The 15,613-nt window shown below is 44.3% G+C and overlaps 2 protein-coding genes across 2 annotated transcripts; both read left to right on the top strand.

Annotated features, from left to right (window-relative positions):
- The first annotated feature begins 245 nt into the window (after positions 1-245).
- LOC101757234 (ABC transporter G family member 11) lies at positions 246-4,096 on the top strand. Its single transcript, XM_012847624.2, has 8 exons — positions 246-572; positions 904-983; positions 1,066-1,530; positions 2,086-2,172; positions 2,672-2,788; positions 2,868-3,059; positions 3,155-3,241; positions 3,331-4,096. The coding sequence occupies exons 1-8, from the start codon at positions 305-307 to the stop codon at positions 3,952-3,954; spliced, it is 1,920 nt and encodes a 639-aa protein (XP_012703078.2). The 5' UTR covers positions 246-304; the 3' UTR covers positions 3,955-4,096.
- A 6,176-nt stretch (positions 4,097-10,272) lies between these two features.
- LOC101756817 lies at positions 10,273-14,942 on the top strand. Its single transcript, XM_004975081.2, has 8 exons — positions 10,273-10,569; positions 10,679-11,440; positions 12,028-12,167; positions 12,236-12,660; positions 12,728-13,103; positions 13,981-14,095; positions 14,176-14,280; positions 14,357-14,942. The coding sequence occupies exons 1-8, from the start codon at positions 10,479-10,481 to the stop codon at positions 14,626-14,628; spliced, it is 2,286 nt and encodes a 761-aa protein (XP_004975138.1). The 5' UTR covers positions 10,273-10,478; the 3' UTR covers positions 14,629-14,942.
- Positions 14,943-15,613: the final 671 nt, after the last annotated feature.

The raw sequence follows: 15,613 nt of genomic DNA, 5'->3' as shown, positions 1-15,613 counted from the left end.
GTCCTGGTGTGACTAACGCATTAGTATAATTTTATGAGGTCCTGATTTCTGAGATCTCACAGATAACATGGTACGTTCGCTTTGCTAGCTGGAAGGGACGCAATTGTGAAAATATTGAGAGACTAAATGAAATAAGTTGTTTTAATAATTACATATGTAACATTTTTTTTTGTCAAATGGTTCACCGATTTATATTCTCTCTAGTTTTGTGTTACGAAGCAGCATCTGCAGGCAGCACAAGTCAACAAGCTATATAGCTCAGCACTAGTCCTGCACTGCTACCCGTCGCTGCGAGAAGCTAACAATGGAAGACTCGTCGTCGATGCTGCCGCGTTTGACACCACGGCGGATCCCAAAGAGGCCCCTCAATGGCGTTGGGAGCACCGGTGAGTACGGAACCGGCCGCGGGGTTTTCCTCACGTGGCAGGATGTTTCGGTAACGGCTGTCGATGAGAAGGGGAAGCACAAGCTGATTCTCGACAGGGTCACCGGCGGCGCGCGCCCGGGCCAATTGCTGGCTCTCATGGGAGCATCCGGCAGCGGCAAGACCACCCTTCTTGACACTCTATCCGGTACTTCCTCCGCTTGCCCTTCTTAACAATCTATCTGGTACTTTCTCCGTTCCAAATTGACAATCTATCTGGTACTTCCTCCGTTCAAAATTTTCAAAATTAGAAGTCATTTCACAGTCAGTAAAACTACGCATTTCTTGTTTTCTTAATTAAACGCAATATTATTATTCCCTACGGATTTGTGTAATGCGTCGAAATTGATTGGCATTCGTCAATTCACAACAGTGTAGGAGTTCGGGACTTCATGGTCACAAAATTTCATATGTTTCTTCGAAATAGAAAACTTAGAGCAGGTGAGGTGATCACTATTCCCCCTTGAATACAATTGTAGGTAGACTCGGGGTAGACATGAATGGAACAGGAGATATCTTGGTCAACGGCCGACGGGAGAGGCTTTCCTACGGCACCTCGGTACGACCTGAAAGCCATCATAATGCTCTATTTCTTGAATGCTATTGAAGACCTACATGACCCAAGAGAGATGTTATTTCAGGCATATGTAACCCAAGAGAATACGTTGATGACCACGCTGACGGTGAAAGAAGCCATCCACTACGCCGCACAGCTCCAGCTGCCGGGATCCATGCCGCCGGCAAAGAAGCTAGCGCGCGTCGACCGCATCATTCGGGAGATGGGGCTGGGCGCTGTGGCCTGCTCGCGGATCGGCGGCCGGGTATGCAAGGGCATCAGTGGCGGGGAGCGGAAGCGGGTGAGCATCTGCATGGAGCTGCTCGCGTCGCCGGGCCTGCTCTTCCTCGACGAGCCCACGAGTGGGCTCGACAGCGCCGCCGCGTACCATGTCATGGCACACATCGCAAGGCTCGCCCGGACCACTGGGATAACGGTGGTCGCCGCCGTTCACCAGCCGAGCGCCGAGGTGTTCGACCTCTTCAATGGGCTGTGCCTGCTAGCGAATGGGAGGATGGTGTATTTTGGACGAATTCCTGAGGCAGCTGAGGTTGGTATTGTCTTTTTTTTTCGGGTAGTACTAGCTGTCTTTTAACCCGTGACTATTCCCTATTAAGATTGGCAGCATATCCTCTTTTGCCTTCGAATCCCGCTAAGTAAGAAGTCAATTAATACTGGATAGGAATTTGACAAAAAAATATCATATATAACTTTTTTTTGGAATTTAAATAAAGGAGTTCTTGTATGCCTGTCCTGAAATTTGAATACTAGGGAAGGACTTGAAACACTCACATTCTCTCGTAAATATATATTTCTATAGTTGTGCCAAAACTAGGTAGAAGGCCAAATAACATATTTAGTTTAGAATGGATAACATGGCAATTTCTACTCACTTCGTCCCATATATGCTGTTTTAGCTTTTTTTTAATTCATAGATTTTGCTATCCACCTAGATATATAGTAAAAGCTATGGATCTAGAAAAGTCAAAACATCGTATAATTTTGAACGAAGAGATCACTATTCTTTTCCTCCATGTGTTATGGACCCACACCATATGGGAGCTCTTCACTGCTCATGGCTTTACTTGTCTCTCTCCAATGTTAGTTCTTCACCGACAATGGCTTTCCATGTCCCTTGAGGAGGAATCCTTCTGATCACTACCTACGAATTATAAACAAAGATTTTGATGAGGTATATACCTTCTTGAACCCTATTACAAAATGGTTATATTATCTATTCCCTTGTTCCAAATTATATGTTATTTTGGCTTTTCTAAATAAATATTTTTTTATTATATATCTATATGTAGTTTATATCTAGGTGCATAGCAAAAGTTATGTACATAAAAAAACCAAAACAAGCAATAATTTCAGATTGAGGAAGTACAAATTTAAAAAATATATAGTCTTTTCATTCCAAATTATAAGTTGTTTTAGTTTTGTCCTAAGCTAAATTTATCTAACTTTGACCAATTTTAAAAAAATATTAGCATCAACAATATCATGAGGTACATATTACGTGATAGATCTAATGGAAGTAGCTTGATGTTATAGTTATTTATGTATTTTCTTCTACAAACTTAGTCAAAACTAGAGAAGTTTGACTTGAACAAAACTAGAATAATTACTTATAATTTGGAACATTGGGAGTATTCATTTTTATATAGTATTAACGTGATGTGATCGAACAGGAAATATCCAGTCTCGAATCTCCAAGTGCAGCTGAAGCAATTGAAACTCTTGTTAATTCTTTCATATCTCTCAACAATTTGGCAACCAGCATGCAGGCAATGGGGACAGAGAATGATGTATATCCTTTAATTCCTTCAAATAAGGTTCCTTTTGCTAAACACATAAAGAGCTTTATTTGTTATTTATTCTTTGCAGGTTCTGCCATTAATTAAGGAAAGGCAAGCTGGTTTCTTTACCAAATTGCTTGTGCTTACCAAAAGATCGAGCGTGAACATGCACCGAGACATAGGCTACTACTGGTTGCGATTTGCAATTCTCTCTTTTGTTAGCTTCTGCATTGGCACAGTTTTCTACAATATTAGCGACACTGGTCTTGGATCCATCCAAGTAAGTTATACAATATATTATGTAGCGGAATCCAGAAAACAAAAAAAAAGTAAAAACCAATAACTATTATAAAATGCTATACATATATATTACAGGCTCGAATATCATTGATCATGTGTATAACATCAATATTGACAATGGCTTCACTTGGAGGATTCCCCTCTTTTGCAGAGGACATGAAGGTGTTATTCTAATAAAACACTTCAGTTATCCATAAGAAACTGAAATTCTGCAGTTCCATGGTAAAAAACTTTTTTGTTTCGCAATTCAGGTATTCCGAAAGGAAAGGTTGAATGGGCGTTATGGTGCCACTGCATTTGTGATCTCCAACACACTCTCATCAGCTCCATTCTTAGGACTTAACTGCATAATACCAGGTGCAATAATATATTATATGACTGGTCTCCGACGAGGAATAGACCACTTCATCTACTTTGTGGTAGTATTGTGGGCATCCACAATGCTCGTGGAAGGCCTGATGATGATTGTTGCAGCGATTGTGCCCGATTTTCTTCTTGGCATCGTCATTGGATCCGGAATACAAGCGCTACTGTTGCTCGGGTGTGGTTTCTTCAGGCTCCCTAATGACCTTCCAAAACTTGTGTGGAAGTACCCGATGTACTTCATCTCCTACCACAAGTACGGAATTCAGGGATTATACAAGAATGAATTCCAAGGATTAACATTTGAGGACCAACTAAACCGTAATGGAGTTCTCTCCGGAGGTGACAACATACTAAAGAACTATTTACAAGTGGAGATAGGCTACTCTAAGTGGGTAGATCTTGCAATAATGTGTGCAATGGTTATAATCTACCGGGCAATGTTCTTGGCTACGATAAAGTTGACTGAGATCCGTGGACCGATTATTAAGTGCGGAAGGATGAAAGTCTAATGGTGCTAGCTAATTTATATTTTATATTTATTGGCCAATCAATTATGGACGCAAGGAAAATACAATAATTGTCCTTCAATCTTGTTTAAACCAAAATTAAATTTGATTTTGAATATGATAATTCTTTCTGGGCTATCATAAATTTGAAATCGTCTATGCATTTAGCTTGTAATTTAATGATGTTACTTTACGTTTGTGGTAAACCTAACAAATGAATCTTTGAAATCGGCTATACATTTAGCTTGCAATTTAATGATGTTATTTTATGCTTGCTACCAATCTAACAGCCGTGCAGGGTACTCACCCTACTTCCTGATCTACGGATCGGAAGCCGTCCTCCCCGCCGATGTCATGTGCAAATCTCTAGTAGTCAAGTAATACGAGGAGGGTGCAGCAGAAGAAACAGGGTGTTTAGACTTACTGCGCAACACTCGTCCAGTCAGCAAGGTACCTTGAAGGAATTCGCCGCTATCACGATCGCAACATCAAAGAATATTCGTTCAACACAGGTGACATTGTTCACAAGCGTATCCATGACATCAAAGGGCTGCACAAACTAAATTCATCTTGGGAGGGTCCTTTCATCGTTTCCAAGGTCACTAGACCTGGATCGTATGGGCTCCAAACTCTCACTAGCGAAGAAGTCGATAACTCTTGGAACATCGAACACCTGTGTTGATTCTACCCATAGTTTACATACTCATGTAAATTGGCCATTAGCCTCAGTTGTATAAATTATAATTCAATAAAGCAGAGTTACTTTTCGTTGTCAACGAATAGTCTCTGCCTAATTGCAGCTTGCAAAAGCAAATCTTGCCGAGCTATTCAGCTCCTTCGGGAGCTATCACCCAACTCACGGCTTGTATTCACAAGTCTGCACACATATCGTTTGGGTTATTCAACTCGTTGGATAGCAGCAACTTGCGAAAAAGAAAGCTTGTGCATAAAATTCCTGAGTTTGTCAGCTCCTTTGACAAATCTATCTATCGATGGCCTTCGGAAAAAAAAGAAGTCGTCAAGCAACTTGGGAGTTATCTATACTACCCGAGATCTTATCTAGACAACTCTGTCTAGCCGCAACTTGTAATAATAAGTTTGCAGTTCCAGGCCTTCGGAGCACAACACCCGAACAACCCAGAGAGATTGCAAAGGTAGGCTCTAGTTTACGAAGTCCTGAAGAGTCTACTTGTCTAAAGAGTCTGACTACCCAGATACCCGAGTACTTGCACTCTACAAAAGAGGTCGCATCCTAACTGTAATCCACATCGCGGATCTAAAGAGGCTTACAAGAGTAGCCTTGTGAGCAGACACTGACGATTACCATACGAGCAAATATTAGGGTAGTTCGTGAGATGCACTAAACTTAAGAATCTAAATAAGTTGACAAGCAAAATAATTTGTGACAAGACTTCAAATAATTTACTTTTCATTTCAAGGTTTGTTTATATTACAATAACTTAATGTTTCTTATAGCTACTCAAGGTCTATTTGATCGGCTACTTCCTTGGCAATAGCATCCATCTCCTGCAAATACTATTGGAACTGCTCATCTGATCAGTCTTCAACGATGCCTTCCGCCACAGGAGCCAAGTTGGCTTGCGGGTAGAAAGACTTCACCATTGCCAGCAGCTGCTTGGATATGGACTTTGCCATCTTCTGGATGTAGCCGATGATCTTCACAGGTACTTTCTTGAGTATCTCCGTCAAAGGACGGGGCTCCACGCCTTCTTCTGGGGGCTCCACCATGTCGGCCACAGGCTGAATGGCTTCTGTCAGCTCTTTTAGAGCAAGTTTGGTTGCCACCAACTCAGCCTCCTGCGCTCAAAGTTTTGTCATCAGATCCACCAGTTGGAGATCTCTGTCGATGTGCAGCTTCTTTTCCTTCTCCAGCTTGTGCTCTAGAGTCTCATACTTCACGGTCAACTTGTGATGTTGATCCGTGACTTGGTAGTACAAGTTCTACCAATCCATGCCGCAACCCTGGAGATCTTGATTGTCCTTGGTGATCTCTGCAAGAACAAAGGCAAGGAGCAAGTTAGTATAGCCAAGTACAAAATAGTACTCGAAGATAGCATAGAGATAACACGTTACCTTCCACCTGTTGGTTCAATGTCTTGTTGCGCCTTTGGAGGCAGTCCTTCTCCTCCATGGTTCTCTGGATGAGATTTTGATATTCCGTGATTTGCCCATCATACTTCATGAGTATCCGGGAGGTGTATTATCGCTCCTTGGCTAGTTCCTGCTCTAGTGCTTGAGCCTGCATGATGGTGTCTCCATAACCTTGGATCATTATTGACTTCTTGCAGGAGCGCTGGATCAGTTTCTGCAAAAGCAGAACAACTACTCATATCAGGAACGAGTACCAATTTCAAACTTGAAGACAACTCAGAGGAAGAAGACTTACCTCTATGAATTTGCCTACACTGTGATGCATCTCCATAACCGTGGCCTCCATCTCCACGATGGCTAGAGGGTCCGCTATTAGTTGGATCATTTGAAGATGCAAGGGAGGCCTTGCCACGACTAGTCGATGGCGCCGCCTCGGATGGCAGGACGACAGCAAGCCAACAACCTCAACATCAGCTTCAGGCTCGGGGGCTACAAGTGCAGCCTCGACTTCACCAATGGCCGCTGCCTCCACCTCGACCTCTAGCTCCACCTCGGCTTCTGGATTGAGCATGAGGGCTACCAACTCTTCCACCACCACGGAAGTCCTCACCGCAATGGGCTCGACCACTAGCAACTCGGGGGCTGGCACTACAACAACGTTAAGCGACGCTATGACATCATGCATAAGGGTCACACAAGGGATACCGCACCTGAAGCGATTTTGGGCACGGACTACTCCTCTGGTAGTGGAATTGAGGGCTCCAAGGCGAGCTCTGAGGTTAAGGGCTACCGCCATCAGCTCCAGATTTTGAGCTTGGCCCCCAGATGTCCACACTGGCGGATTTCTTGAAACAAGACAAGTATCAGAAATACACTACATAGTACCATCAAGTTACAATTAGTACTCGAGTACTTACTTGGTGGACCTCTTTATCTTGATGGAGGGCTCAGCTCCCAGACGCAGGGACTTGACGGTGGGCGATGACTTCTTCAGTGCAACTCGTTGGGTCGCACATGGATCCTTGCCAGCCTTGTTGTCATCTCCACCCCTTGAGTAGTCTACACAGGGATGGGGTTGGCCCTGGCAACAGGAGGCTCCTCGACCTCCTGTATCGCTGGCAGCTCCTGCTGCACGACTTCAGTAGTCGTCTTTGCCACCTCTATCTTCACCTCGACTACCTGCAATTCACCAATGTCATATTCAAGTTAGACATGGCAAAAAGCAAAATAACTTACAAGTACTTAATCCCCAGGATCCTATCCTTCTTCGAATGTTATTACCGGAGGTGGGACTTCATCGGCGGATGATTTCTTTACCACCTGCTTGACGGCGACAGTATGCGTCTTCTTCAAGGGTGGTGCCAGTCTGGCTTCCAAGTCGTCCTTAGTTTCATGCTTGGACGTCCCGGAAGACGACCCCGCCTTGTCGGAAAGACGAGGCTTGACAACGAACTTTTCAGCAGCTTCTGACTCAGAGCTACTGAAGAAGGACCAATCCTCCGAATCTTCCTTCTCCTCCTCCTCCTACTCCTCGATCACCTTCTGTACAACCACAAGGGACTGTACACATGGAGTGACGTCAGCTCCAGGTGAAGGAGGGTTGAAGCAGTACAAGTGGAGTTCTTCCTGCAAACAGAAGACAAGTCAGTACATTGACAGATGCCAAAATTAGTACTCGGGAGCTATAGATCAAGGTACTTACTTGGTTTGGTGGATTGGCGGCGCATTGTTCTTCATGATGGTCGGGATGCCCCTGACGTGCTTGAAGAAGCACTTCAGTCGTGCCATCACTTCATCCATGAAAAACTCTTCCGACATCATCCGCGATGGATCATTGGAACCCGAGTAGTCATACCCCATGTGCAGCGTAGCTGCAGGGGTTGGACACGCCTCCTCATGAAGCTAAAGACCACATCGATGTCGTTCAGACCTTCCCTCTTGAGAGCGGCGATTTTCTCTATCAGCTCCGATAGTTGGAAGCTGTTTGTAGTACTCGAGTCGTCCAACTAGTGGTTGTTCCGTACTGGGCGATGGCCGGTCACCTTGGGAAGACAGGGGTCATGGTTTCCAATATAGAACCACTGTTGCTTCCAGCCAGAATGGGAGTCTACGAGTTCATAATCCAAATATTGGCCCTTAATCTACTCCTGCAGTTGGATCCCTTCCCCCTAGAACTTCGGTGTGGTCCATCCTGGGCTGGGGTTTAACTCTGAAAAACTTCCTAAATAATTGGAAGTGTGGCTGAATGCTAAGGAAAGCTTCACAGAGATGTACGAAGATGGTGACATGCAAGATTGAATTGGGATTAAGGTGGACTAGTTCCATATTGTAATACCTCAAGAGCCCACCGAAGAAATGAGAGGAAGGCACAGCCAAACCTCGTTCAATGAAATGCGCGAAGATGACTATCTCATTGTTGAAGCTCTCCATGGGCCACGGGTTGCCGTGGACCTCCCTCTAGTAGATGAAATCCTGCTCTTGGAGAAGATCGGCATCCACCAACGCTTGGTGTCCGCCTCCTTCATGATGGATTTCTTCCAAGCATAGGCCTGATTCGGCAGTGCTGTTTGATCAGTCTTGCCGTACTTTGGCTCCAGCAGTGGTTGCCTTCCGCTTCTTGGTTTCCGCTAGCTCCAGCAGTGGTTGCCTTCCGCTTCTTGGTTTCCGCCGCCTTACTGGAAGATGCTTTGTGCCATTGCCACTAGGGTTTTCTTGCGCATAAACACGGGGGCTAGAGAGTGGGAAGGATGGCACTCGAGCTCAAGAATGGCAAGTAGCAGCGCTAGGGCTATAGTGCGAGAGACGAATAGGCAGAATGGCTCGGGTGAAATGGAAGGGATAAATTCTTCCATTATTTATAACCACGGCACAGTTAACCGAGTGGCAAAAATTACGGGGAATATTTTGCTTTTAAAAGCCCTCAGTTATCGCTGGAACAGTTTCCAATTTTTTCGGAAGAGATAAGGTTACTGTTGGTGAATGGTCACATTGACCAATGGTTGATCCTTATGCCCAAACTAGTCGTGTAACAGCTCGGGGCTGTGTGCCACGTGCCGTCGGCTAAAAAGTTTTTTCTTTGGGTTTTAAGGTGAAAGAGATGTGAAATTCCAAGATTGATCCTCATCCTGATTCTTCGATTCAACCTAAGGCTCGGGGGCTACTCCATATGGAATGCGATTTTCATTGCATTTCCATATAATATTCGAGATTGAAGATTAAAGACCAAGTTAAATGAGCTTGAGTATCTTCTAGCCACATGGTAGTACTCAAGTACATTTGAAGATCCAATGCAATGGAGTACTCAAAGGAGCACCACAAACTAGTTGGAGACGTCTAAAGAAGTACTTGGGACTGCTACATTTGACTAAAAAGTACTTGGGGGCTTGTCAGCTATACATCTATGGGCTCACCGGGAGGTTTGGACAGTCCTAAATACAGGGTTGTACAACGAGACGTGTCAGACATGGAGACTACAGTGCAGGACAGCGTGGTCTATATGGAGGACAATAACTAGTGGAGGACAATAACTAGTCGAGGATTAGGAAACTACTCATAGCAATTAGATTAGGACTCCCTAATCGAATCTGACTAGTATTCTTGTAAATAACTAACCTGTAACCTTGCCCCCAACAATATAAGGCGAGGCAGAGACCCCTCCAAACAAGTCAATCAATACAATTGAACCAACACACATGACGTAGGGTATTACGCGACATAAGCGGCCCGAACCTGTCTAAATCGTGTGTTCGAGCTCACCATCGAGTTCCTGATCTCGGCGAGCCACACGCATAAAACACTACCTCGGGTACCCCTTGATAGGTTGTCGGGTCTAAACACCAACAATTTTTTAGCTATCTTTAAGTATCATAGCAGTTTTTAGAGATAACAATCCATTTTACATAAGTTGCTAGAGGTGCTATAAGAAGGTCATGTATTGCAAATTGCAATACACGAAGTGTGAACTATATTGGAACTCGATTGTATATACCCTGCCCTTTTCATTCGTTACTGTTTCGTTACGAAAACCTTTGAAAAACTATTACTCCACCGTAATATATAATTTATAAAAATAAAGTTGATATTATGCTTGTTTTATAGGATTAAAAAAACTTACTCATGACTATAGTTTTGAATCACATAAACATTGTTACACTAATAAAATAATTATAAGTTAAAACTATATCTTAATAAACAAAATATAGCCAGTAATAAGTTGAATGAGGGTTCTTGTTCTTGGGTTCTCCCCCTCTTTCTCTCTCCCTTCTACATCTGTGCGGCGGCGGCGGCGGCGGCGGCGGCCTCTCATCCCCATCCAAAGCGAGCAGCGAGCAGCCTTATCTGCTCTCAGTCCTCACGTGGCCACGCCGAAGACCAGAGCAGAGCTGCGCCGCGCCCTCGTCTGATTCTGAGGAAGGATGGGGTCGGAAAGGGATGAGGAGGGTGGGGTGGGGGAACAATCCTCTGTAGCGGCCGGCGACGAGCCAGATCGGACGGCGGCGACCACGGGTGAGATTCATGACTACCATTTCGTCTCCTTTATCTTTTCCCTGCGCGCCGCCGTTGTTTTCCCCCATCTCTCAAGACCAGTCACCTCACCTGTCGTCATCTTCCTCAGAATTCCTTCCGAGCATGGTGAATCAGGAATGGGACAAGGCGGGGTGCACCGACGAATCCATCCAGAAGTGGACGGCGGCCGACGTCTTCCGTCCAGGCGAGCTGATCGAATGGCGAATCCCCACCACAGGTGAGACTCCGTCGCCGTCCATCCTGGAGGACCAGCTTGTGGTCTTGTCTCTGAATCACATAATGTGCGGCCTGAGGACGGACGCGAGCGATTTCCTGGTCAGAGTGCTCGAGCACTACGACATCGAGTGGTCTCACCTCACCCCGAACTCGATTACCGCACTGAGCATCTTTGCCCACCTGAGTGAGGCCTACTTGGGTGTGCCACCGACGGTGGAGGTGTTCGCGCACTTCTACAGGCTCTACACCAATAATAAAGGAGAAACAGTCACACTCGGGGGTGTCTACTTCCGGCTGAGGGACAAGATGAGGAGGAGTTATCCGGTTTACTACTTGAAGGCCTCACAGTTCGGGTGGACTTCTCTGTGGTTCTATGCAAAGTTACCGCAGAGCTGCAGATTGACCTTCAAGGGTGAAACACTGAAGGAGACAAACAATTGGAAGGATGTGTTGCTTCTTTCCCCTGAGCAGGAGAAGCAGGTTCGCCAAATCGAGGAGCTGAGCAACCAAGGGTTGACTGGTGTAGACATTGTCCACGACTACCTCAAGCACCGGATAAGCCCTTTGCGCCGAAGAGCGCATTTGTCGTGCAACTACACTGGTCCAACAGATCCCACCAGGGATTCGGATAAAGGTGCATATGCTAATTTTACTAAATTTGCCATTATCTATCATGACAAAACTGCTTTTTATGTTTGATGAATTTGATTGAACTGTGGATATAATTTTTAAAGGCATTGAGAACCATTAAAGTAGTGCATGCTCACCATCTGTTCTTTTATCCTTTTATTCCAGCATTGATGTGGTATTTTGTAGCTATGTTTTAGTTATTATTTTGATTCTGCAGTATTTACATCATTTGTTGAGTTGCTCTTGTTACTGAATTAATAAGTTAAGTATGAATAGCATAGAGATCTATTACAACACACTACACCAAACTGTAGTTGATATGGACTCTACTTTTTAGTGCAACATCTGAATAGCTAACGAGGCCTAAATGTGTCTAGTCCAGATACAACTGACCACACTGTTTTCTAATATAGTTATGGCTTGTGAATGTTTTTATGCGTGTGCTTTTACAGTGGGATATGGAGTTTTTTTCCTTTGTAGGTTAATGTAGGAATTCCTAGTTTCTCCAGCAAGGACTAGTGAGGACCGTCCAATTAGCACAAATAAAGATTTCATATCTGGTGAAGTTTCTTATGTCTTTCCCTTATGTAGACATTTCTGAGGAAGACATTGAGAGCAGGCTAAGCTACCTTCTAGACCTTAAGAAGACAGGGCAGAAGGAGCCCCCAAAGAGACCTAATGTTCCAACCAGCCTGATTAGAGCATCAGTCGATCGAGCCAATCAACCTATCGTAAGTACTGCACCAATTATGTCAAGGGAATTTGTTAATGCTTTCCTTACAGTTGGACCAATTTACAGGGCTTGCTGAATGTTCTGCCGACTCTCAGAGCTAAGAAGAAAGCAGTTGATGAGCTGACAGCTCCAAGGACAGCTCCAAGAAGTATTAGGAAATCTTCGGATAATGATCTTGCCCCAGCATCCCCACGAAGATGCACAAGGCAATCTGCTATTACCAGGAAGGTACCTCCAGCTCCTGAAATTGATTCTTCCGAAGATGAGGAGATTCCAGAACCAGAAGCCAGAACAACTATAACAACTGCAGCTTCTCCGAACCGGGGCGTGGAGCAGAAATCTATAGAGAACCCTGCTGAGATTGAAGGGGGGAAAAGAGTAGCATTGGTGAAGCCTATTTCCTCAGGTGGCAAAAGAAAGTTCTTCGCCTCCCCTTCTGGTTCTCAGAGAAAACCAAAGTACTCATTTATTTCCGCTATGGCAAAGACCAGGTAGACCTTGAAACATATTTATGTACAAAAACCATGTCTTTAGAATCTGACTGAATCGTTCACGCAGGACACCATCTTCGGACACTGGTTGTATGAAAGGGACTTCCTTGAGAAAAGAGGCAGCAGTGGCCCTGAATCCTCAGTCACCAGGATCAACTCGACCCTCACCTGCCTCTTCAATGGAAAAGGGTGAGAAGAGAGCGCTGTTCATACTAGCTAATGTGGTCAACCAGAATAATGTGGCTGAGGACTCTGTGTCGAATGCACTCCTTGACCAGCGTGTTAGGGATGATCCTCCCAAAGAAGCCGATCCTACACAATCTATTGCTGAGAGAGTTCAACACCAGGAAGCCATTAAGGAATCAGCTCCCATTGCGGTGCCTAATCCAGAGGAAATAAACAGTGAGGTGATATGGGAGAGGATGCAGAAAGTTTACAGTGAAGTAAGTGCAAACTCACTAAACCTTCTTCATGGCCCTTTTCTCAAGAGCATGCAAAAAAGCTTGTTCTAGAAGTTCCACCCATATAAGAGTTTTTCTTGAACACCCATCACAAAACCGGTGCAATGCAATCTTGATAGATTATTACAATTTACAAGATTAAAACGACTACCTCAGCTTCAAACCCGGACTGATTACAAGGGTTTAATCGACCCCTGGAGTTCATCGCTCGCCGTTGCACCTGGAGAAGCTTTTGTGCTAAACACAACCAAACCTATCACACATAAACACAACCAAACCTGTCACACATACAACAGAAACAAAACTCGTTTACCATCCCCTGTATTAATACCTCTGTGCACCAGACAGTTCATTATCCAAATTCCTTTCTGTGGCGCTAGTCAAACAAATAGTTCACATTTTAGACGTGTCCTGAATCTTCCATAACATTTTGGCGCACAGGAAGTTTTTCTTTTGCAGTCCCTAGGTCATAAGAAGGCTTAATAAGCTGAGCAAGCTGAATAGTTGTCTTGGATTCCATTTCTAGAGAAAGCAATCCTCCCTTTGCTGCAATTGTATTGCACTAATGGTTTTTCATAGATTCAGATACCTTTAACTGACAGTCCACTTGTTATTACTACCCAAGCTCTGTTCAGTTCTCACTGTTGAATCATTCTACGTTTGTTCAACTTTGAAAGACCGAGGCAGTAATTTCAGGAGCCTGACATTCAGCAATAGTTTGTACTGAGCCACATAGATATTAGCATTGAACATTGCCGTAGAGTTTTTGTCAACTGAGAGAAATTTGTGAGATTACTTTGCGAGACACTTGATATTATGGTTGAGCATAACCGTTCCTTGTATGTTACCTTCTCTGTAGTTTCTGTCTTCGAGAGAGACAACATTTTCTGAGCTTTTAGAACAAGCAAAGAAGCTGGTCGTGGCAAGCAAGCACCCGAATGATGAGCACATAATGCTTGAACAACAAGTGAAAGGTAAGGCCACAATTTTTACAATTCACTCTACATGATGGGTTATCATAATCCATTATCTTCTTTGCTTCTTTTTCTGTTAGACCTCAAAGGAAACATAAGCCTCTTAAAAGACATGATGACGAAAGCCAAGCAGGAGACATTAAAAGGAATAGAAGAAAATACAAAGCTGAAAGATGAGATCAGAGGTAGTAAAATCTTCTCTGTTCTTTTAAGTTCAATTTTCCATTAGGCTAGTATTAATATTTGTGCTTTCATGCGCAGACCAGAAGAAGATGATCGATGAGCTAAGTAAGCAAAACGAGTCAACCCAGGAGTCCTTGGCTCAAAAATACGCAGAGGTGAACCACCTCAAAGAAGAGGCTGCTCAAAAATGCGCAGAGGTGAACCGCCTCAAAGAAGAGGCTGAAGGGCTCAAGAAAGACAAGGAAGAGCTGCAATCACGTGTCTCACGTGCCAATGAACTTCTCCAGCTCATGACGAGTGCTTTGTGCCAGGGAAAGGGTGCTGACAACAGGCAGCTTCCTGACTTTTGACGCCTAGAACTTCAGAAATGCTGATAGCAAGGATCGAATCAAAATTTCATGTTTTGTGCATCTAGCCCTAGGCTAACCGATTCAGCCAGCGTTTGGAGGTAGACAAGGTTGGACTCTTGGAATGCTGGACTGTACTCGTATGTATAAATAGCATCAGGACTCCTATTGTCGAGTGTACGGGGAACTTTGTGGTAGATCTGTTTAACCACCTGGGTGCTTAAACGGTGTTTTAATTGTAAGCGCAAGTCCTTTGTGCTTAAAGAAGAGTTTTGGTAAGTTTCAGGCAAAGTTCAAGCTTTGAGGCTCTCTATTTAGAGGTTTCCAATGTCATCTTGAGCTGAGCCTTATACCAAAGTTTAAGAGCTTCGGGATCTTAACAACTTTGCTTTAAGGAGCAAGTTTGAAATCTGCCCCGAAAGCCTTCAGAATCCATGTCAAAGTTCCCCAACTTGGTCAACTCAGCCTTCTTCAGCAATTCCGGCTAAGTCTGAAAATCAGCCCGAACGGGTGCCTTAAGGCGGGATTATCTTTTGAAAGTTGAGCAGAACATCAGAAAATCCCTTTTTAAAAGTTGGAGAACTAAGTTTCTACAACAATTTTGTTAATTGGACCTTGTCCAATTCACCTCCGAAGCTTTTCAAATCTGCAGCTCAAATCAGCCCAGAGCTCTGAAAATCAGTCAAAACCGCCACTTTTCTCTAAGTCCTGAAACCGGCATTCCTCCAAACTTTGGAGCTTTGAATCTCCAAATCCACCATGTTTTTGAACTCGGTCAAATTACCAAAGTTGGATCTTGATCTGTGTACTACAACTCTTATAAAGAGAGTCAACATGGCGCAGTTTGAAATCGGGAGATCAGGAGGCTTGAAGATGGGCCTAGCAAAGGATCTTGCGGATCTGTCGGTCAGACAGCGCCATAGCACGCCTGCGCCGCGCTCAGAGCGTCGCCGCCGCATGGCGTGACCTTGCTGGCGAGCGCCGCCTC

The sequence above is a fragment of the Setaria italica genome, chromosome VII (assembly GCF_000263155.2).
Source record: "Setaria italica strain Yugu1 chromosome VII, Setaria_italica_v2.0, whole genome shotgun sequence".
In the NCBI taxonomy this organism is placed as follows: domain Eukaryota; kingdom Viridiplantae; phylum Streptophyta; class Magnoliopsida; order Poales; family Poaceae; genus Setaria; species Setaria italica.
This window is presented reverse-complemented; position numbering and strand designations above follow the sequence as displayed.